Below are 21,909 nucleotides of genomic sequence, written 5' to 3'. Positions count from 1 at the left end.
ATCCATGCTAAACAATCCTGCCAGACTGCAGCTGGAGAACTTCCTATTCCTGTGTCACAAGAGCTTTCCAGTCACCACGCAGAGCTCTGGGATTTACGGGTCATCCTTCACTTCTGACTCTGCAAAACGATGACTAAACAACCTAAAAAGCACAGAGCTGGTGAAGTGAAAATGCTGCACAAGCTTCAGCTCCATTTGGAACACTCTGATAACAGCTGTGATAAGGAAGCACATTCTGAGTGTGGATAAGGCCTCAGCTTCCTGTCAGCTCAGCAGGTTGGGGTCAGAGATCAGGAAGCACCAAACGGGAGGATCCATCTGGTTCAGTCCCACGTCAATTGAGGACCTCCTTGTCAGGAGCCCAACGTCCTCTTTGGTCCCACCAAAGCCACCTGAAGGGCTCTGGGCCCACAGGAATTCCCAGCCCTGAGAGAGACCCCCTGATCCCAATGAAGCCAGAGACTGCTGGGCACAGCCAGCTGGAGCTGAGCAGTAACACCCCCATAGCATCCAGTGCTACACCACCCAAACAAAGAACTGCATCTGCCTTCCTCCTCTGGCCATGTCAGCAGTATTTGACAACATTTCCTCGAAGCAACCTCATTTCTCAGCAGTAAATATCCACAAAAACTAGATTTCAGTCACATTTCTTAAAATCCATGCATTGTGCTAAATAGCAGGTTGCTGACTGTTCTTTAAAAAGCACATTATATTAGTGTGGTTTGAGAACAGAACAGCAGAACATGCAGAAGTTTCCAAGCTGGATAATGGCTGTTTCCAAACTTTGTCCTCAGACACTTCAAAAATCCACAATGTCCTGACATGAATTTAAGCATAGATCACCTCACGTGAAAACATATTTTAACATTTATATGCTTTGAACTCTTCCTCTGAATAGAAATTTTACAAACCAGAACTTAAAAAAAAATTAAAAAGAAGCAGTTGGAAAAGAACAGGGGAAAACCTTGTTACATGTCTTGTCTGCTTTTAAATTTAGTACTTCCCTGAACACCTACAGTAACTTCATGCCACACTACTTTATTCCAACAAAAAAATCTGCCCTCTTCTCTTTGATGCTTATTCTGTTGTTTGCAATTCAAGCCCACACAGAAGAATAGAGGTGCTAACAAGGAAGAAAAAATTAAAAGTATTTGAGATCTCTCTACAACCCAGTTCCAGTTACAAAGCTTTTCCTGGTTGGGATTGGCCCTTACAATCCCCAACAGAAGAAAACCCATGAACATAAAAATACAAAAGGTAAGAGGGAGAGAACACCTGCCAGCCTTCAGATAATGCTGAAACTCAAGAGACCATTAAAATGAAGAAATACAGATGCAGGACAAAAGGGAGAAAAGAAGAACAGGTAAGAATGGGGATGGCTGCAGGCAGGGAAAACAACCACAAGCACAGGCAGCAGCTGCAGCAAAGGTGCAGGGCAGAGAACTGCCTCTAAAAAATTGAATTACACCAAATGTCCATGCAAAACAGCCAAGCACCAACCCTACACAGGAGCCTGTCTGTCTGAGAGCTCCAGAGAGCTGAGTTCATCCAGCTGGGGCTCACATGTGACTCAAAGGAAAATGTCAGGATTTTTGCTGAAGAAATTCAATGATTACATCATCCCATTTGGTACATGACCAGATTACTGGCATTTTATTACAAAACACAGCTCTCAAGCAGTCAGCTCTTATGATTTTCTGTAAGAATTAACTGCACTTCCCCAAAATGCCCTGAAGATTGATGAAGTCATTAGAATTTGCACTGGGTAACTGAGCTCCTGGCTGCACCTCCTCACCAAAAGCACAGGAATCCCCACACAACATGAAGGCCATGTGCAAAACTTACTCAAAAACTATTAAATATTGCACCTTGCAGTTCACAGGCCGTTCCACAGCCTGGTGTTTGGGAATCTGAAATTGTAATTTGAAGTTAGAATAAAAGGTTTTATCACCATAAAGACATGATTACCATAGTTCTGTGTTTAATTTGTGATTAACACAAAATCGGCTCAATTGTGTCTTCAGTTTCCAGATCAGTCTTGTGAACACTTAAGATACAAGCAGCAAGTTCCCAGCACACAAGCAGAGGTGTTAAACTGTAGCACAGTATAAAGATTGCCATGGAGAGAGCCCTCCCAAACTCACGCTGACCTTTGGAAGCTGAATGTGCAGCTGCCTTTCCCCAGGCTCGGCTAGCTGGGCAGCTGAGGCTGTTCAGGCTGCACAGCCACAGCTGAATTCCCTGCCCAGCAGCCAAGGTTGGATCTCCCCTCCACAGTTCAGCTGGGAGGGCAAGGAACAAGAAGTCCGTGTGTGCTTGGCAGGAGGAGCATCAGGCTGCAAACAAGAGAGGCCTCTTCTCCTTCCCCCCGAGATGGGTGGGGGCTCTTTTGCAAACACAAAACCAGACATCATTTAAACATTTCTCTCATACACTGCTTCGAAGGGCTCAAACAGAGAGACCCAGAGGTGCTGTCAGGAAAGACTAAAAGTTGTTGTTTCCCCAAAGCAGCTCTGCCATGGGCACCCTCTGCATCTGCAGGATCCCAGAGGGAGGCTGGAAAAGCTGGACTGCCACTCCCTGCAGGTGGGATTCTAACACAGGGTGGGCTGGGAGGGACCTCAAAGCCCATCCCATCCCACCCCTGCCACTCCAGGGACACCTCCCACTGTCCCAGGCTGCTCCAGCCTGGCTTTGGGCACTGCCAGGGATCCAGGGGAATCTGGGAATTCCATCCCAGCCCTGCCCACCCTGCCAGGGAACAATTCCTAATACCCAAAATCCCATCCAGCCCTGCCCTCTGGCAGTTTGGATTATTTCACAGGAATATTTAAATGCAGTAAATATTTGGGAACTACAGAAACCCATGTGCTCCAGAGCAGGTTCATTCTGAGTCCTGCAGAGAGCTGCCAACCATCCCAGGTGGCTCCACGGGAACCTTCCTTCAGGAATCACAGGTTTAAATCCAGGTGTTCTGCGTATTTTGTATTATTTGTGTATTAATAACTATTTCCTACAAACTGTGCATTTCTGTGGAGCACTGCAAAGCTAAACCCCTGCCCAGTCATTTACAGCTAATTAGCGATGCCCAGGGCTAGATCCTTCAAAGATACTGAGGGAGAGAACCCCCATGGAAATCTGAAGGGCCAAAACACAAAGGAAAACCTGAACTTTTGTGACAACGTGTTTGCACTGGAATTATTTTAATAGTGTCATAAGGATTTGCTGATCCACACTATTAGTAGCAATATATTTACCTGTAGTATGGAATATACCAGCAGGCTGTTGATTTTCCAGGACTGCCATCCCACAAAACCTTGCTCTTACAAACTCACAGGGTGGAGAGGTCAGCCCTCACAACTGTGGGCACAAACAGCTATGAGGGACAGTGCAGGGAAATTAGTGATTATTTCACAATTCCAGACTCACATTTTACCACACAACTCATTGAAAAGCAGAGTTCACAGAGAAAAGATGTCCATTTGGATACTAAAATGAATTAATTTGATTACCTTAAAAACAACACATGAAAAAGTAAAATATAATATCCAACACATGCAAGTTTGATAAGAGAAAACCAAACCATGGATGTACTATGTCAGTCAAATTTTCTGTGTTTTCACTGATTGCAATGAAGGGAATGCTGTAAAAAATGCATCTTTTGCAGCAAAAACAGAATAACCTTTCTTCCTGAGAATGCCCAAGGATACCTCTCTTCACTCCTTCCCACTCAAAATTATTTAATTTCTATTAAATAGAAATTTTCTATTCTTGTCAAGAAGCTGATCCTCTGGAGGGGTCAGACTTGTTCTATCCCTACTCACATAGGAGAGATTAGTTTCTAATTACTATCAGCAATTAGTGCTTTCCTGCAGCTAAAGCTGGAGTTTCTCTGTCAGGAACCTGTCCACCTCCAGCCCTGCCACACACAGAGCTCCAGAGAGATTCATTCCAGACAGGTGGATGCACCAGACACCTCCGTCAGTCCCAAACCTCACAGCTTATGTTTGTTGGATGAGGGCAATACTGTTCTAAATCCTTTAAATTCCTACAGAGACAATGCCAGCCAAAAATAACCAGTGTAATCAAGTAAAAAGTGCACTTTTAAAAGAGGCTAACTCCTTGTGCCACAGATCCCACTGAGGTTTTAGCACCTCTCAGTGAGGTTTCCTGTGCACAAGTCATTCATCACCAGATCTCAGCCTGGAGCCCATTTCTGATTGTCCACCCCAGCACTCAATTTCATGCTTGGCAAGTAAAAACAAAACCGAGTTGCTGTGGAGGGGGCAGCCCAAGTTCAGCAGCTGTGTCCAACACAAGAGCAACGAGCACTCAAAGCTCCCAGCACGCAGCAGCAGCTGAGGCAATCTCTGAGTTATTTTATGGTAAAAAGAAACCAACACCCTTCACATCTCTTGGGTTCCAAGCAGATCAACTCTGAGCCACCCCAGCTGAGAGGTGCACCCCAAACCAACCTGCTGATGGTTCATCCTGCTCTGCTACTGCACACAGCACAGGGAAATGTCTGTGGCTGGGAACTCCTGATCACAGAATCCCAACTGGTCTGGGTTGGGAGGGACCTTTAAAGCCCACCCAGTGCCACCCCTGCCATGGCAGGGACACCTCCCACTGTGCCAGGCTGCTCCAGCCCCAGTGTCCAGCCTGGCCTTGGGCACTGCCAGGGATCCAGGGGCAGCCCCAGCTGCTCTGGGAATTCCATCCCAGCCCTGCCCACCCTGCCAGAGAAGGGTTTCTTACAGAAAACTTCCACCCCACTGATCTCCCTGTTCCTCAACCCACTGCCTGTATTTTCCTTCTTTTTCTTTATTCTTCTATTCCTCTTTTCCATGGTGTTATGCTACTAAAAGCTAAAATTACAATCCCTGATTACAGCACAATGACACACCATAAAAGGCTATCCAACGTCACGATTCAGAAATATTTCCCTGCTAGATACACATTCCTTCCTGAATCCAAATCTATCCTAATTGCAGGATTAGAGGCATTAAGGAAAGGCCTCACAGCAGTGAGAGAGGCAACAGGCACTGCAGGTCATGGCTCTGAGACCCCAGTTCTTACTTGATCTAGGAACCAGGACATAATGGAAAAATATCAAGCACACACAGCTACTCTGCAGAGGATCTTATGTGGAATGAAAGGCAGTGGGACACCAGGGAGGGACCACAGGAGCTGAGAGAATGGAGTGTGGTCTGTGAAGCAGCAAGTGCAGGGTGCAGCCCACTCAGCTCGGGGGAAGCCTGTGCCTCAGACACTGCAGAAATTGTTCAGAAACGCTCGTCTGCACGAAACACGGCCCCTGTCAGGCTGCCAACGCCAGGCAGGGCACCCCGGGGCTGGGCAAGCAGCCTGGCTGTCTCAGCCTGCTGGCATTTACAGCCCCGAGCTCCCAGGGAGCAGAAACGCAGCTGGATTCTCTACCTGTGACACCTGCTCACCCCCACAGGCAGGCACCCCCCGCTGCAGCTGGGCACGGGCATGCAGGCAGGCAAGACTCCTCCTCCCACGCCTCACACAGGGCTCTGGGGGGAAATTTTAACAGAGAGAGGAGAATTTGGTATGTCCTGAGCTGGAGGGACCCACAGGGATCCCCCAGTGCCAGCCCTGCCCTGCCCAGACCCCCAAAATCCCACCCTGTGCATCCCTGGCAGTGCTGCCCAAAGGCTCCTGCAGCTCTGGCAGCCTCGGGGCCGTGCCCATTCCCTGGGCAGTGCCAGCACCTCTCCCTAAAATCCAACCTAAATCCCTCCTGGCTCAGCTCCAGCTGCTCCTCAGGTCCTAAGGAAGTCTCCTGCATGAGAACATCACCAGGGCATATCCAGCAAGGGAAGTTACAGGTGACTACAACAAAATGTAAAAGCAAGAAGGAAAGACGGCGTGAAGGAACACTCTGCAGAGCTATCAACACCCCAAATACTGTTTGGCTTTTTGATTTAAGAAAATGCATCCATTCAGACCTTGACTCCAATATATATTCAGTTAATATCCACAGCTATTGCCTTAAATATCTACTGCCATATAAGCTCCAAACAAAAAGCACTTTGGAACTGGGTAGTGGGAAGAGGTAGAGGAGGACTTGCTTTAACGAGGGCTACACTATCCCACCTGGAATGCCGATTGTTTCACTAACAGGAATTATATTTACTAAACAATACCCTCTGATGAGGCAGGGAAGCGTTTTCCCTTCACGAGGCTGTAATTCACAGAAAATATTATTTTCTACAAGCAAACCCCACATTTCACCCCAAATAAAGCAGCAGCTGAAGCAGAACAAAAGACACCCAGAGGGAATATCACCCACAACCTTGCCTGCTCACCCGAGGCAGGGGCACACACGGGGACAGAACCGCATCCTTCCCTGACACCCCGATAACATTCCCCGTTTCCCCCGGTGCCCTTGGCCGAGCCGTGAGGGACGGCGTTCCTAGGGGATGGCATTCCCGGCGGAGGGCTCTGCTCCTCCCCGGGCGGCAGCGGGGCCGGGTGATTTACCTCGGATCCTCGGGATCGCCGCCACTCGCTCCCCTCACAGCGGCACCGCCAGACAGCCGGCCCGGCAAGGGGCGCAGCATCTCCCACCGCCCGCGGCCAGCAGCAGGACCCGGCCGTGCCACCGCCCGGGCACCGTGAGGGGCTGAGGCGGCGCTGCCCCCCCGCCGGCCTGGGCTGAGCGCCCGCTGAGCGCCCGCCGCTCGCCCCCCCGCTGCCCCCCGTCCCGCCGGGCCGTACCTCATGTCTGTGCGGGCCCTACTCGCAGCCCCGGCCGCGGCCAGGGCACCGAGGGGCCGAAGCGGCCGGAGCGGCGCCCGCAGCCGCCGCCGCCGGACGCACCATCGCCGCCCTCGCCCCGTCTGAGGGGAGCGGGGAGGAGCCCCTCGCGGCCGCCGTACTGACGCGCGAACGCGGCCCCTCCTGTGATTGACATGGCGTATCACCAATCAGAGACTGGAAATGAGGGAGAGCCCCGCCCCCTAGAGCCAATCAGAGCTCTGACAGCCCCTGCGCTGACGCGCGGCCTCGGCCCGCCCCCTGCATGACGAGCGGGGCGCTGCACCAATCAGAGGCCGGAATAGCGGCAGGACCCCGCCTCCCCGACCAATCACGGCGGTGCTAGGCTGAGGGGTCAGGGCTCGGGGGGCGATGAGGGGCCTGCACTGTACATACGGACCCAGCTCCTGAGGCAATCGCAGGCAGCGTCTCCTCCCTCCCCTCGGCCATGTCCCAGAGGTCGCGCCGGGCGTAGCCTCCTCCTCGCCTCATTGAATGAGTGGCATCCGCGCGGACCAATCGCGCCTCGGCTTTAACGGTGAATGGCGGCTAGTGTGACCAATCGCGAGCGCCTACGGTGCTACTGGGGGCTGTGATTGGCTGCAGGGCGGGGGGGCGGTGCCTTAGGCCGAAGCGGAAGTGAAGGGGTGTCATGGCAACCGCGGGCGCGTCGCGGCGCTCGGGAGTCCCGCGGAGCCGGAGCCCCTGAGGGCTCCTCGGGGCTGTGGGAGCCTCTCGGTGCGGGCCGGGGTCGCTGTGGGAGACCGGGATCGCTGTGGGAGCCTCTCGGTGCGGGCCGGGGTCGCTGTGGGAGCCTCTCGGTGCGGGCCGGGGTCGCTGTGGGAGACCGGGATCGCTGTGGGAGCCTCTCGGTGCGGGCCGGGGTCGCTCTGAGCCCCTGAGGGCTCCTCGGGGCTGTGGAGCCTCTCGGTGCGGGCCAGGTTCTCTCCGAGCCTCTGAGGGCCCGGCGTGCGGGGGTCTCGGGTGGTCCCTCAGGGGTTCGAGCGGCAGTAATGGTCCCGTGATTTCCTGCCTCTCTACTCCTTGCTTTCCTTTTTCCTTGCTAACTCAATTTTACTGTTTGGCTGTTTTTGGGGTTTTTTTTTCCCTTCCTAAAGGTTCCTGTTCGTCGAGGACGAGCTGGGAGAGGAGCTGGAAACCCGAGTGGTGATTTTTGGTGAAGTCACACGTAAGTTTTGTTGTGTTCCTGCACAGGAGTTCGCTGTATTCCCTGTGCAGTGCCCTGTGTGAATTGTGTGGCTGGTGGCAAAGAGCACCTGAGCTGCCCAGGGCAGGTCAGTAAATCCTGGGTCCTGCAGGGCCTTTCCTGCTGCACCTGCCTCGGGACCTGAGGGGCTCCAGGAGAGCTGCAGAGGGACTGGGGACAGGGATGGAGGGACAGGAGCCAGGGAATGGCTCCCACTGCCAGAGGGCAGGGCTGGGTGGGAGATTGGGAATTGGGAATTGTTCCCTGGCAGGGTGGGCAGGGTCTGGGACGGAATTCCCAGATTCCCCTGGATCCCTGGCAGTGCCCAAGGCCAGGCTGGACACTGGGGCTGGGAGCAGCCTGGGACAGTGGGAGGTGTCCCTGCCATGGCAGGGGTGGCACTGGGTGGGATTTTGGGTCCCTCCCAGTCCAAACCATTCCATGATTCTGTGATTCTCAGTCCTGTGGATTTTCTCTGTTATGGGCTAGTAAACCTGCTGATCTGGCTTAGAGCTTCCATATCACAAAGACTCAAATTGCCTGCAAACAGTGTTTGTGATTCTTACAGAGTGGTATAATTAATTTAATTTAATTTAATTTAATTTAATTTAATTTAGCAGGGCTTTAGTGCCTTGTTTGCCCACAGCCACTGCAGATGTCACAGTTTGGTTGCTGTGTTTTTCAGGTCACTATGAAGGCCCTGTATGCTCAGCGGAATTCTCCTGGAGAGGAAATGACATTTGTGCTCCAGGAAAGAGTGAGTTCCCTCCAGAACAGCTCTGTCCATCAGGCAGTGGGACAGGAGAGTTTGGCTGAGTGCCACAGGGGAATTGAGGCACAGAAATCTTGTGCAGGCTTGGGAAAGGACTGGCAGGATCCTGGCACACACAGAAGGAAGGGGAAGGAAGGCAGGGGAGGTGCGTTTTGTCATCAGGCAGCACTTGCCAACACCACTGTTCTGCAGTTTGGTATCCAGACTTTGCAATCAAGCTTTGCAGGCATGAAAAATGAGCCCTGGGGCCACATTTCCTGGCTGAATTTTCTAGTCCCTGAAAAAATAGAAACAAAGCTTGAGGAATCTATCAGGTTTGGGGTATGAACACCAGTTCTTACTGGGGTTGGTATTTGACATCGTTTGGACTTCGTTTAGGACTTGAATGTTGGTCTCAGTGGGTTTGTCAGGATTTGTGCCTCAGGTAAAGTGAAAAAAAAACCTCAACAGAAAAATAACATCAGTGGCTGATGAGGTTTAGTAAGGTCTAGTGGTCAGTTTGCAATAATAGTATCATAATATAGTAACATAATAATAATGATAAGTAAGGCCTAGTGACCGGTTTGCAATAATAATGATAAAATAATACAATAATATAGTAATGTAATGCTAATGATGATGATGATGATGATGGTGATAATAATAATAATGTTGTAGATGTACTTAAAATGATGTTGTAAACCCCTTTTCACTGAAAAAATCCTGCCTGCTCTCCCCACAAAACAGTCTAAGAAGTGGAGAAGTGCTTTCAGGAGCTGGAGAAGCTCCTGGGGGCACATCCAGTGTCTAACCCAGCGCTGTAAATCTGTCCTAGGAGAACCTTCCTGCCTGCAGAGACCACGATGTGAAGGTGCAGGTCAGAGCCTGTGCTCTGAGCTGGGTGGATACAAAGGTATTTGCTTGGTGTTGGGCAGAGCTGGGGGTGTCTGTGGTGCCCTTGGCTGGTGACTGGCACAAGCTGAGCTGTGCCTTTGCTGCTGGCAGTGGGCACAGGACTGGGCTGGGCTTCTTGCACAGCTCTGATTAAAAACCATCTGGAATGGCATTCGTAATTCATGGAGACAGATCAGTTGTCAGCTGTGAGATCTCTTGCACTAAATCCCTTTTATCTTCATCTGACTCTAAGTCACAGGCTGGCTTGGCTGTTAATAACTCCCTGCTTTTATTTTTTAATACGTTTCTAAATTTAAACACAGAATTTAGTGCCATGGTTTAATACTGCCTGAGGAATGTGTGCACTTTCTTCCCCTGGATAACATTGTGGTAATGGCCCAAGCTTCCTGTGATGATGTAACACTGTAAGGTGGTAATACATTTATAAACACAGAGCTTGAGCAAGAATGCTGTCAGCATTGTTTTCATTTAGCTCCTGTCAGAAATCAAACTGAAGAAGGAACTTGTGCCTGTTGGGCGAGAAATTTCGGGAGTTGTGCTGGAAGGTGAGTGAGTGTCAGTGCCCAGGGAGGGAGGGAGCAGGGATTTCCCCAGGACAAAGAGCTCTCTTTGGGCAGGGCACCTCAGGAGCAGGAGCTCTTTGCTCCCTTGGTTGCTGTCCCAGTGCTGTGTCGCCCCTCAGGTGGCGTGTCCAGCCTGGCTCTCAGGCACCACCTGTGTGTTCCTGCATGGAGCACCTCGTGGCTGAGGTGCCAGAGCCTGGGAATTCAACTTTTGGGCTTGGCATGTGTGAACACCAATGGAATTGTGGTTTTTTTCACAAGAAATGTGTATTTTTAGTTTTGTGAGCTAGTGATAACCAGCACTTCCAAATGCATATCCCATTCATCCCATTTCTGCTATAAATATTATTAAAAAATAAATATTATATAATACTCATATAATATATAACAGATTATACATAATATATCATATATAATGTATAATATATAATACATATAAATATTATAAATATATATAAATATATTCTTCCCTTTTTTCCTCCTTTTCACCTCTCCATGGTGAGTTGGAAGCAAGGTGACCTTTTTCCAGCCAGATGATGAAGTGGTGGGTAAGTTAATGCCTGTTTGCCTCAACTGACATCAACAGTCATCTTTTTATAATGAATGACTGAGGTTAGAATAATTGGTAAAGCTAAATTGACCATATATTTTCAAAATTAAACTGCTGTCAAAGGAATAAACTTATAAATGGGAATTGTGTTCTAAGAATGTTCCCTTAGGATTTGAAATATGATGTTGTATTAACCACCAAATTGTGAATGATGCCTTAGGAGAGAGGAGTTATTTCTAAAAGCCATTCTGTCCCACATGTTTATATTTTGTGTGCTGAATGAAGGGATTAGAGGAGGACTGAAGTTCTGAAAGTAGGACAGAGTGGAGAGTGATGGGGGAGAGTGTGTGCTTGGGCACTGTGGTCCTTGCATTATTCCCTCATTGCACAAGATCTGCTCTGGGCAGCTCCTGGAGACTGGTTATTCCCTGGAGAAAGCCTGGAGACAGCTCCAGGTGTGCACAAGCACATTTTTAATGGGAGCTGTGAAAGACTGGACACAGCAGCTACATTTACAAGGCAAAGACCTTTGTTTTAAACGGAGTGCAAGATTTGTAGGGGAGAGGGAAGAGAAGAATGGTTTTCCATGGGATAGAGGGGGTGTTAATTCAGGAGATGGAGCAGGTGCCAGAACCTCCTGTTCAGGAGATTCTGTGGCCAGTGAAGGTTAAAAGCTTAGTTATAACCAGGATGGAGGGTTTTTTTCTGCCTACTCTGCTTTTGCTTTCTCTGTCTTCCCTGGGTAGTTTGTTTTTCCTACACTGCCTGTTTTCCTATTCCTCCTTTTTAACTCTTTCACATTCCTGTGTGTTCATCCTCTGCTTCCACAGCACTCTGTGGTGTCCCCATTCTTTCTCCCTCAATCCCAAATTGCTGTAGAAGCACCTCTGGAACTGCCTCATCCCCCAGGACACCCCAGGCTGGGACCTGACAAAGGTCTCTTACCTGACTAAACCTGCCAAGAGGGGACTGAACCCAAACAGGACCAGGGAATTCTTTGGGAGAATGCTTTGGTTGGAATGATTGCTTTTGTGAAATTCAAGGTCTGTGTTCCTTTTTTTTCCCAGGAATTCTGCCCCTGGATTCTGAGGAGTCTGGTGTCTGTGAAATTATCCTGGTGCACGAGCATTATTTGGGTTTGTAGATTATACAGTTTGATAAGAATAATTTTTCCTGTATTTGTAGACTTTGTTTTGGCTTTTCTAAAAGGGAGCCCATTGCCTTGGAGCTCTGGGCACACTCCTTCCATTCCAACACTCCAAAATTCCCCACTAAATCATAGAAGTTTGAACACTCAGTGCTCTCAAGGGCTTTTTCTTTGCTGTCACCATTTTACAGTTCATGATGGCCTAAACCAAATGAGCTGACCCTGTTTTTTTCCTTTTCCTTTTCCTTTTATTTCCCTTCTAACTTCCCATTCTGTTGCTTCATTGTTGTTATACTTTTTCCTAACCTGTCAAAAATATAATGGGGAGAAATTTGCTTTTTTCTTCCCTTTGACTCAGTCCAGGAATATCACTTGGGACCAGACTAACAGATGGGGTGAAACAAGGAGACTGAAATTTTCAGGAGGAGGGTGAGGGAAAGCCTAGTATTGAAACATTGTTTTCAATTATTGTGAGCTTCCAGTTTTCCCTTTCTGGGCATAGATTACTTTAATGAGTAGGATACTAAATGTGGGAGTCCTGTTCTTCTTCCAACAGTTTGTTACCTTGAACAAGCTATTCTTTTGTTCAAAATTTGTTCTTCCCAAGGAAAGTGTGGCTGCCCCATCCCTGGAAGTGTCCAGGGCCAGGGTGGACAGGGCTTGGAGCAGCCTGGGACAGTGGAAGGTGTCCCTGTCATGGCAGGGGTGGCACTGGATGGGCTTTGAAATCATTCCAACCCAAACCACCCTGAAATTCTAAAAATCTACATTTGGGCTGTGTTAGTTCTGTGACTGGCCATGAATTCCAGCTGAGTAGTTATGAGGTGGCTCCCTTAAACTTGGTTCTATCAACACTGAATCCCTAATTTAATTGTGTAAAATATGGCAAAATATCCTCTCCGTGGCTTCTTAATACGAGAGGGAAACAGGAGTCAGTGGTGTTGCCCTGTTTGCAGGTGGAGCCTTCCTGACTCACTGGGACAGGTCATGCTAAATAAACCCCAGGGAATTGCTGGGGTTTTTACCATCTCTTTGGTGTGTTTGTTGGTGTGTTTGGTGTCTGTCCCCTCAGTTCACAAGCCAGAGAAGGTCTGTTGGGCAGAGGCTGCCGGGACGGTCCGGGACGGGCTCCGTGCGTACACGGCCCTGCACTACCTGGCCCAGGTGTCCCCTGGCACAAGTGTCCTCGTCCTGGATGGAGCAAGTGTGAGTAGTGTCGGAATCTGAGGTATTGGTGATTCCGAGATTGTAAAAGTCTCTGTCTGTCAGCCCCACTGCCAAAGCAGAAGCCATAATTGGTCTGTGCTGTTTCAAGGTTGTTTATTCTGTTTATCTCTACCATGTTCTGCTGCCCTGCCGCAGCTCTGTCCTGCAGGGCAGCGTGTGGGGCTCTGCCCTCAGTGGGATGGTACAAACATTAAATACCACAAACTACCTGTGCTGGATTTACAATAACGTGCCAATATCTGTCACCTACGTTGGACAGTGTGTCCCCAGCCTGAACCAACAGAAAAATGCCAACACCGCAGTGAAACATGGAGGGCATGAAGAAGGAGAAAAAGGACAAGACACACCCAATTCCTCCATCTTGTCCCCTCTAAACCCCTAATCTAGAAATCTAAGATTTTCCTTTTGCACCCGTGTCACACTTAATTATTACTCTTATCAAACACTCAGAGCTGGTAATTCATCCTGTAAGATTGAAAACTCTTTTCCATGGGCAGAGATCACAGACAGTGTCTCTGGGGGCTCTGTCCAGGGGGGTTCCTGACCCCTGCCAGGGTCCCAGAGCTGCCAGGGCAGCCAGAGGGAAGCCCTGGATTCCCACAAGTAGCAGCTGGGCAGTGGTCACGGATTCCCCCTGCACAAAGGTCCCTTAGCACACAGCCCCTGCATTTCTGGGAGTGCTGGCAGTGCCCTTGGTTTCATGGGTTTGCAGGCAGGGCTTTCCCAGGTGATGACCTGGCCAGGAATATTGTCCTGCCTGGAGTGTGGGGGACAGAGAGGGAGGGTGTTGTGGTGTCCTACAGTGACACAGTTTTGCCCTGAGTCCTCAGGGATAACTGCAGGAAAATGCCTGATTTTTTAGTTCTCTGCTTTTTACCTTTTCTTGGATGTAAATAATTTGATTTGCATCTTGCAGTTCTTAGTGCTAATGAAGATGTGGGGTTCCCTCAGCCAAGATTCTGTAATATAAACATGGCTTTTTCCTTGGAGCTTTTTTCCCTTCAAACTCTGAGTTCCAACTGCAGTGAAGGTGACTGTGGTAATTAAAGTAGAATCTGAGGTATTTTGTTGAAGATAAGAACCATTTACTGACTAAAAGTTAATTCACTGAAGAGTTGTTTTGGCCTCACTTAGGACAGAGGCAGATCTGTGAATATTCAATTCTTGGTTCAGCTGTGGGTTTTTTGCAGCAGTAAGTTCATTTCTGGGTACTCTCCTGACTGGCCTTTACAATATAATTGATCTTAAACAAGATCAAATTTTTGGTGTAAATAAATGAAGGAATTAATTAATAATTAATCAGGAATTAATTAATTTTCCCTTCTCAGCCGTTCGGCACCATCGCAATTCAGTTGGCCCAACACAGAGGGGCCAAAGTCATCTCCACTGCCCACAGCCTGGAGGACAAGCAGTACTTGGAGAGGCTCAGACCTGCTGGGGGTGAGTTTTATCCTTCAGTGCTGAAGTTTGGCCTAAAGAATGTCTCAAAATATCTTTTTTCTGTCAGGTCTAGAAACTTCTGTAAAAATGAAATACAAATTGATGAATAGTTTAATTAAATAGTTTTCAGGTTTGTTCTGTGCTCCACAGGTATTTAATTTCTGGTTTAGGTGTACTTTTTGTTCTCCATTTCAGTTGTAATGACTGGCAGTACTTCCTAGCAGTGCTGAGTGCTGGCTTTTGGCCTAAGTGCTCAGGAAATCTTCCCATGTGATGAAGTTGCTGCTGTGGGAGGAAGGATTGCTGACTCACCACTACCCCAGTGTGTGCCAGAGCTCACACACCTGACACTCAGCAGCCTCAGATTACTCCTACAAGTGTTCAGTCCAGTGTCAGGTACTGCCACAGCTGGAGCTGCACATGCACAGGCTCTGCATTCTCCTGCTTTCCAAAGGAGCTTGGCCTCACACACAGCACATGCATTCTTCCCTGACTTCTCTTTGATACTTCAAGTTTGGGGTTTTTTTCCCCTCTGAAAATAACATGAGAAGATACTCTGTGTAGGAGCTACTGGAATCTTTTCTGACTAAAATTTCGATGGTGTTTTGTGGAGGAAATGGAATATTCCTTTATTCTGACAGTTTTAAAATAAAGGGTGGCTTGTCAGTCTGGCTGGATTGCAGCAAAAGGTTAAAACTGGTGCCTGCTACTTCCTCCTGCAAATACCAAGTGCTGCAGTGTTTATTTTTCAGGGTATGATTTTTGTTGGCGTTCACTGAAATGGCAGAACAGCAGCTGTACAATGCCTTTGGGGAGAGCCTGGTGCAGCCCCATCTGCATGGTTACAGCTGCACCCACCAGAGCACCCCAGGGCTGCCACTGCAGCACCTGCCAGAATGCTTTCTCTGGAGCTTGATAGCAATGCTTTTTTTTTTTGCAATTTGACCCAAAAAACCCCTATTTTTTCCTGATTTAGCAGCCTTTTTTACTGTCTCTATGTTTATGTATTTTACTGCACTAGCAGTCGTGACAGACATCAGAACTGGAAGATTTTTGGGACTGCTGTTGCTATGCAGAGCCTTGTTGCTCCAGCTGTTACAGGGCCAAAGAGGAAATACAGAAGACCTAAAACTTCCTTTTGTAACATTTTATGGGTATATTTTGCTAATTATATGAAAAAATTATGAGCTGGGAAAGGATTTAGCAATTTTATTCTCACAGTCCTAAGTTACTTTTTACAGCATTTTAAGTTCTTTAAATGTTAATGTCAAACAGATCCTAAATAAGCCAAGCTCTAAGTGCCTTCTTGTGTGTGTGGGTGGAGAATTTTCAATTTTGTGCTTGTTCAGTGGGCTTTTGGTTAGTTTTTGGCAGTTTTCAGTGAGCAGCAGTTTGTGTTATCATTGTTGAACATACCAAGCTGCTTCCTGGAATGGCTGAGGGGCAAAAATGATAACTGCAACTTTATTTCAAATAAAGAAATAGAATCTGGGTACAGCATTAAAGAGAGAAACTGTTGGAGTGCAAAAGCAAAAATCTTTTAAAAGTGTTGAGACTTTCTAATTTGTTTGTTAATTAATGTGATTCCAGAAGTAGAAGTTCCTGGTAATGTTTCAGGATTTGTCTTTTTTTGCCAACAGGATGGGGCTTTTTTTTTTTTGTCTTAAGTAATCTCTGGAGTAAAAATTATAATAGAATGAAGGAGGGGATTTTAACAAATGTTGACATTTTAATGCCTGTGTTTCAGGCTGGAGACAGAATATTCCACAAACAATGGGATGAGTTTCTGTTAGAGAACCCAAGGAAAATTATCTGTACATACACAGATCTTTCCTCTGCTCCAAGGGCACCTCCTGCTTTTCTTTTAGTTTGCTTTGTGAGGTTTTATTCTGTGCCACCAACACTGAGCTCTCAGAGGATGCCTCTGCTTAGAGCAACCCCAGAGCAAACTCTGGGAACAGGCTGGGGAATCCTGGTGTTTCTGTGCCTCCCAGCAGTGGAGGAGGAGAGAAACTGGAGTTTGTCCAGTCAGAAAAATGTTACTTTGTGCAAGTCACAGCAGAAGAAACTGAACTCATTTAGCAGTATTTTGTGAGAAATACATAAATGACAAAGGATTATGGAAGGTTATATTACAGTTTGCTGCTTGGCCTTTTCCACAGTGCTGAGAATGTGTCCTTCATTTTTTAGAAAGGAAGTTGAGTAGGATTTTGATAAGTACTGTTTGAGCTATTGTACTATACAGAATCAGAAAATAGTCGAACTCTGGCCTTTTTTTTTTTTTTTTTTTTTTTTTTTTTTGATTACCAGGCTTTAAGTCTGTGAAACCAGAATTATTTTCAAAAAGTGAAATTATTTGCAGAAATAATACCATGTCAAATTGCCCTGGTAAGGAAAACATTTTAACTTCTTGACTGAAGGAAACTAAGAAGAAAAGGATATTATGGGGGCTTATTTGCATATAGGGAATGTGACTATCATTAATAATTAATTATTATCCCATCGTTAGTAAATTTTGGCTGTGTGTTCTCTCCAGTGAAATCATTTGACATCAGTGGAAAAAAAAAAAGAGAAAGTTACTTGGGATTTGAATGCGTCCTATTATTAGATTGGGGGTTTAAAGGGACAAAAAGAACCAAACCCAAGGTATTTATTGATGATTTGTTAATATCCTTAATGACCAACTCCTTGTATTTTTTCTTTCCTCCCTCCTTCCTTCCCTCCCTGTGCTGGGATCACATTCCAGGAGTCCGGCAGCCTTTGGTGGGTAAGTGAGGATCAGAGCTCAGGCCTCCAAATCTGAGTTCTTTCTGTTCTCATTTTGCTGTGAAGTCTTTGGCCTGTTGAGTTTATAAATGTTTGTTCTGCCTCATAATGATGAAACAAAACCTGTGGCTGCTCCTTCTCTGTGTTATTGCTATAATATTAAAAATGGCTTTTACCTGAAAGAGAGCAGGGATGGATGGGAGATTGGGAATTGGGAATTGTTCCCTGGCAGGGAGGGCAGGGCTGGGATGGAATTCCCAGATTCCCCTGGATCCCTGGCAGTGCCCAAGGCCAGGTTGGACATTGAGGCTGGAGCAGCCTGGGACAGTGGAGGGTGTCCCTGCCATGGCAGGGGTGGGATGTGATCCCACCCTTCCAACCCAAACCATTCTAGGATTCTCTCATTCCTGATTCTGTGCTTCATCTTTATAGCCAGCCATACACAGGGCATCATACATGCCAGGACAGGAAAATGTGTTGGTGGCTTTCAGTTCAGCAATATTTCAAGAGCAGATGTAAATTCCTTCATCTAAACATTTAATTAATGTTAAGAGAGCCAGGGCTTGGACAGAATAGCAAAAAATGAACTTAGAGAAGGATTTCTAACCTTAGAGTGACCCATTTTATCCTTTTGGGCCAACAAACTCATGAATTAATTTCTGCATTTATACTTTCTGCTGATTTTGCACTGTGTTGAAAATGAAAAAAGAAAATAAATAAAAGCTGTGCCAGGTTTTTTTGGCGTGGCTGCAAACCCCTTTGTGGCACCTGTAGAGAGCAGAGCCTGCGTGTGCTGCTCGGGACCTGAGTTCTCAGTTTTGAGCACCGAAACCCCATTTCCGTGGATCTGAAGTGGTTTTTGCTGTTGTCCTGCTCTGGCAGCACGAGTGATCGACGTGTCCCACGGCAAGATTGACGTGGCCGAGAGCTGCCTGGAGGAGACGGGCGGGCTGGGCGTGGACATCGTCCTGGATGCCGGAGGTACGGGAGCATCCTCCTCCTCGGCAAGGGCATTCCCTGTCCCACAGGGCTCCTCTGTCACCCACTGCTCCCAGCTGAAAGGGGCTGAAATCTTCCTCTTTGAAACTGGAATTCAAAAATGCCTCTAAAGAGCAGAGCTGGGACATTGTTGGTTATGCTGCCTTGTTTGAATACAGAAATTAATCCTAATTAACTTCTATTGGAAACCAACTCTAATAGGTGAAAACTCATGTGAAAACTTGTATACTCTACTATAATAATATGTAATAACATTTTATTTATGTAACTTTGAATAGTAACCTCAGTTACTATTCAGTTATGTAAATTAAATATTATTACATATTATTATACTAGATATTATATATATTACTATTGTTATATATTGTATAACATACTGCTGATATATATTTATATGTAATAGTATCTAAATATATACTATCTAGATATACTAGATATATATCTAGATACACTATCTCGATATAATACTATACTAGCTATATATTTATATCTAAATATATAATGCTATCTCGATATATAATTTATAAATTTAAATTATATATCATATTATATATACTATCATATATATAATAAACTAATTTATAGTTATATATGGTGCTTTATACATTATGCAATGTTATATACTATGTATTATATATATTATATCTTATATATACTATATTATGCATAATAGACTATATTATGTATAAGATATATTATTATGTTATATACTGTGTAATACAGGCTATACTACAGTCTGTATTGTTGCTATATAGTATTATGAATATGAATATAAACAAAATATCGTTCTGAATAGTAACTTCAGAGCTAATATAAAACATTATTCTGAGTAAAGTATCTAAAATACTCAGCGTATAAGTAAAATAATAAATTCAGAGTTTTTCAATGATTTTTAGCTGAAACGACAGAGAACCTTAAGAGTTCCACTGACACCTGTCATATTGAATTTTCCACATTTTCTCCTGAGCTCAGAGGAATTTATTCTCCCTCCCCAGTGAGGTTGTACAGTGCTGAAGATGAACCAGCTTCCAAATCCCAGCTGCTGCCTCACAAGCACGACATCATCACTCTGCTTGGGGTCGGGGGACGCTGGATAACGACAGAAAGGAACCTGCAGGTAAAGATGCCTGTGGCAGGGACTAGTTTGTCCCACAGAAAATCGAGATACAGACACATAAAGGTGTTGTATTAACCTGTCAGTGTTACTAGTTTCCTCTCTTTCAAAAATGAGCAAGGAGTGTTTTTTGTTTGGTTTAGCCATCTCTGTAAAATAACCATTTAATCTTTATTTTTGTATGGGAAAATGTAACTGAATAACATTTTTCTCCAATGTGCTTCAGCTGGATCCTCCAGACAGCCATTCCTTGTTCCTTAAGGGAGCCACAGTGTCCTTCCTGAACGATGAGATCTGGAACTTGTCCAATGTGCAGCAGGGGAAGTATCTCAATATCCTTTGGTGGCCCTGTGGAATTCTCACTGCTCAGGAGTGAAAATACAACTGGGAAATCCCTCTGAGAGGTTCTCCTCTGCTCAGTGCTGCAACCCCATTGAAAGGTGGAGATAACATGTAAGAGACACTCAGGTTTTAATGTATTCTCTGCATTCCTTTTAAATACATTGTGGAATCCCAGACTGGTTTGGTGGGAAGGACCTTAAAGCTCATCCAGTGCCACCCCTGCCATGGCAGGGACACCTCCCAATGACCCACACTGCTCCAAGCCCAATGTCCAACCTGACCTTGAAAATGTCTCTACAAGCTTCAGTAAAAGCAGTGCTGCAAAACACCCATTCTGGGAGAAAAAAATGCAGTATTTTGGTTCATTATTGAACCAATTAATTGAAGATTTGTTTCTCTATGTTTTTATTGTATGAAATTGACATTTTGGATTTTGTTTTGGTTGTTGTGCTTTTGGACATTAGATGCATCACCTGTAAACTTAATGCACTCGTGTTCACTGCAAGAGTGGAAGTGTTTTGGCTTCCTAACTTTTCCTTTATTTGCAATGTGCAGAAATATTATGTACAGAAAATGTACTGATTTGTTTTGTACCTGCAATTTATGGAGGGACAATGTGGGTTGGGAACAGGAAAAGGAATAACTCCTACATTTGGGTTGATGCAGCTGGACTGAGCTCCGTGGGCAGGACATTTTCAGCCCTGGAAGGTGTGGGTGCTTTTGGCTTTAGGAACTTATGTATCTTGTGAAATTCTGGAGCATCTGGCATTACTGTCATCTGAAGAAATCACAGATTGATCACTTTTTAAAAGAACTTGAGCTTCAAGTAGATTGCCCTTAAAATGAAGGATGAACCTTGTTGTTTGAGTTTCCAACAAAGACTGAATACAGCCCCATGTGTTGTGCTGGCTTGGCTGGTGGTCATTAACTCACAGACCCCTCACATGGCAGTGTGCTCCAAGAATTTCCAGCCTCTGCTGTGTTCCCAGCTTCATTTGAGCTTTTTATCAGGTGCCTGTATGAACAGTCACAACAGCTACCTGGTCCCAAAATCTGTTCTCTTCATCCTGCACAAAAAATGCCATTGATTAATGATTGATTGATGTTCTAGTGCTTGTATTTCATATTGAAATAATTGAAATATCCCATATTTCACTTCTGGATCCTATCTCAGCAAAGAAGGTTTCTGATATAGAAACAAGTGCAAAAATCTGATCTAAAGCTTGGAATTGAAGCTCATTTTCATTTTCCCTTGATCTTGATGAGTTTGTATCAGTACAGGGCTGTGGCCAGGAAATGTGATTGTAAGAGATTTCTCTCCAGCTCTATTGTTCCTTAACAGTCCTCTTGGATACCCATCCTGGAAGATATCATGGAGAAATTATCAAATAGCATTTTCAGGTGAGAGATGTGGAGATTTTTGTGGGGTTTTTAATTCAGCATTAGAAGTAGAAAACTCTTGCCACTAACTCTTGCCACCAACACTAACACTCCTGAGCAGAGCTTCAGGAGATAGGAAGACTCCCATAATAAGGTGGGAATGGAAGATCCCTTCCCTTAAAGCAGGATAACAGCTGCTGTTGAACAGAACACTCCCCACCACCCCCTTTTTCCCCTGCAAGAAGGATCTCTTTTCATTCCCTTGTGGCTCCTGTTTGCTTTGGGGCTTTTCCCTTTTTCTGGGCACTGGAGCAAAGCCATAAAATTGTTATTTTGTTTGAGGAGGGAGGTTGACACAGTGAAAGTAAAGTGTGTCCTGTGATATTTTTGGTGGTCTGAGTGTGCTCACCAGCACTTTTTACTGTTTCATTTCAGGCCTCAGCTGGATGAACCGATCCCATTGTATGAAGCCAAAGTTTCTATGGAAATAGTTCAGAAGAATCAAGCAAGAAAGAGACAAGTCATCCAGTTCTGACACACAGCTTCTGATTTCTCAGCCTGGGGAAGATAAAGAAATGTATTTGTGGACTAAATCAGTGTACACTTGCAGGCAGCAAACAGAATTTAAACATTCTTTGTACCTCAGCTCAAATGGTCTCTGAAACTTCCATGACTTCGGGGTTTTTAAACTCCCTTGAGCAGAATGTTCCCATCAGCAGCTT

At 46.0% G+C, this 21,909-nt stretch overlaps 2 protein-coding genes across 12 annotated transcripts in view; one reads left to right on the top strand and one right to left on the bottom strand.

Moving 5' to 3' along the window:
• Window positions 1-7,284, bottom strand: part of ITSN1 (intersectin 1) — a 107,571-nt gene extending 100,287 nt beyond the window's left edge. For 2 of the 6 annotated variants that reach the window (XM_030287331.4, XM_030287344.4), the window contains exon 1: window positions 6,748-6,928. The gene's annotated coding sequence lies outside the window, so the exon portion shown is untranslated. Of the gene's footprint in view, window positions 1-3,257; window positions 3,377-6,747; window positions 6,930-7,186 lie in introns of those variants that run through there. The other 4 variants (XM_032751653.3, XM_030287351.4, XM_030287366.4 and 1 more) reach the window with 4 other exon arrangements.
• On the top strand, window positions 7,249-21,832 carry CRYZL1 (crystallin zeta like 1). 6 transcript variants are annotated; one of them, XM_030287836.4, is made up of 15 exons: window positions 7,249-7,324; window positions 7,905-7,975; window positions 8,679-8,750; window positions 9,580-9,657; window positions 10,132-10,204; window positions 10,726-10,770; window positions 11,840-11,908; window positions 12,992-13,125; window positions 14,475-14,586; window positions 17,333-17,353; window positions 18,235-18,333; window positions 19,347-19,468; window positions 19,692-19,797; window positions 21,163-21,208; window positions 21,623-21,832. In XM_030287836.4, exons 3-15 carry the CDS (start codon window positions 8,685-8,687, stop codon window positions 21,720-21,722), a joined length of 1,071 nt encoding a protein of 356 aa, XP_030143696.4. In that variant the 5' UTR covers window positions 7,249-7,324; window positions 7,905-7,975; window positions 8,679-8,684; the 3' UTR covers window positions 21,723-21,832. The 6 variants fall into 6 exon arrangements, with proteins under 6 accessions (XP_030143696.4, XP_030143710.4, XP_072792316.1 ...); XM_030287850.4 differs by lacking the exon at window positions 7,249-7,324 and adding an exon at window positions 7,402-7,524; XM_072936215.1 differs by lacking the exon at window positions 7,249-7,324 and adding an exon at window positions 7,422-7,607 and having other exon boundaries at window positions 7,905-8,081.
• The last annotated feature ends 77 nt before the right edge of the window (window positions 21,833-21,909 follow it).

The sequence above is a fragment of the Taeniopygia guttata genome, chromosome 1, assembly GCF_048771995.1.
Source record: "Taeniopygia guttata chromosome 1, bTaeGut7.mat, whole genome shotgun sequence".
NCBI classification, from domain to species: Eukaryota; Metazoa; Chordata; class Aves; order Passeriformes; family Estrildidae; genus Taeniopygia; species Taeniopygia guttata.
Note: the sequence above shows the minus strand (reverse complement) of the source record. Positions and strands in the feature narration are given on the sequence as shown.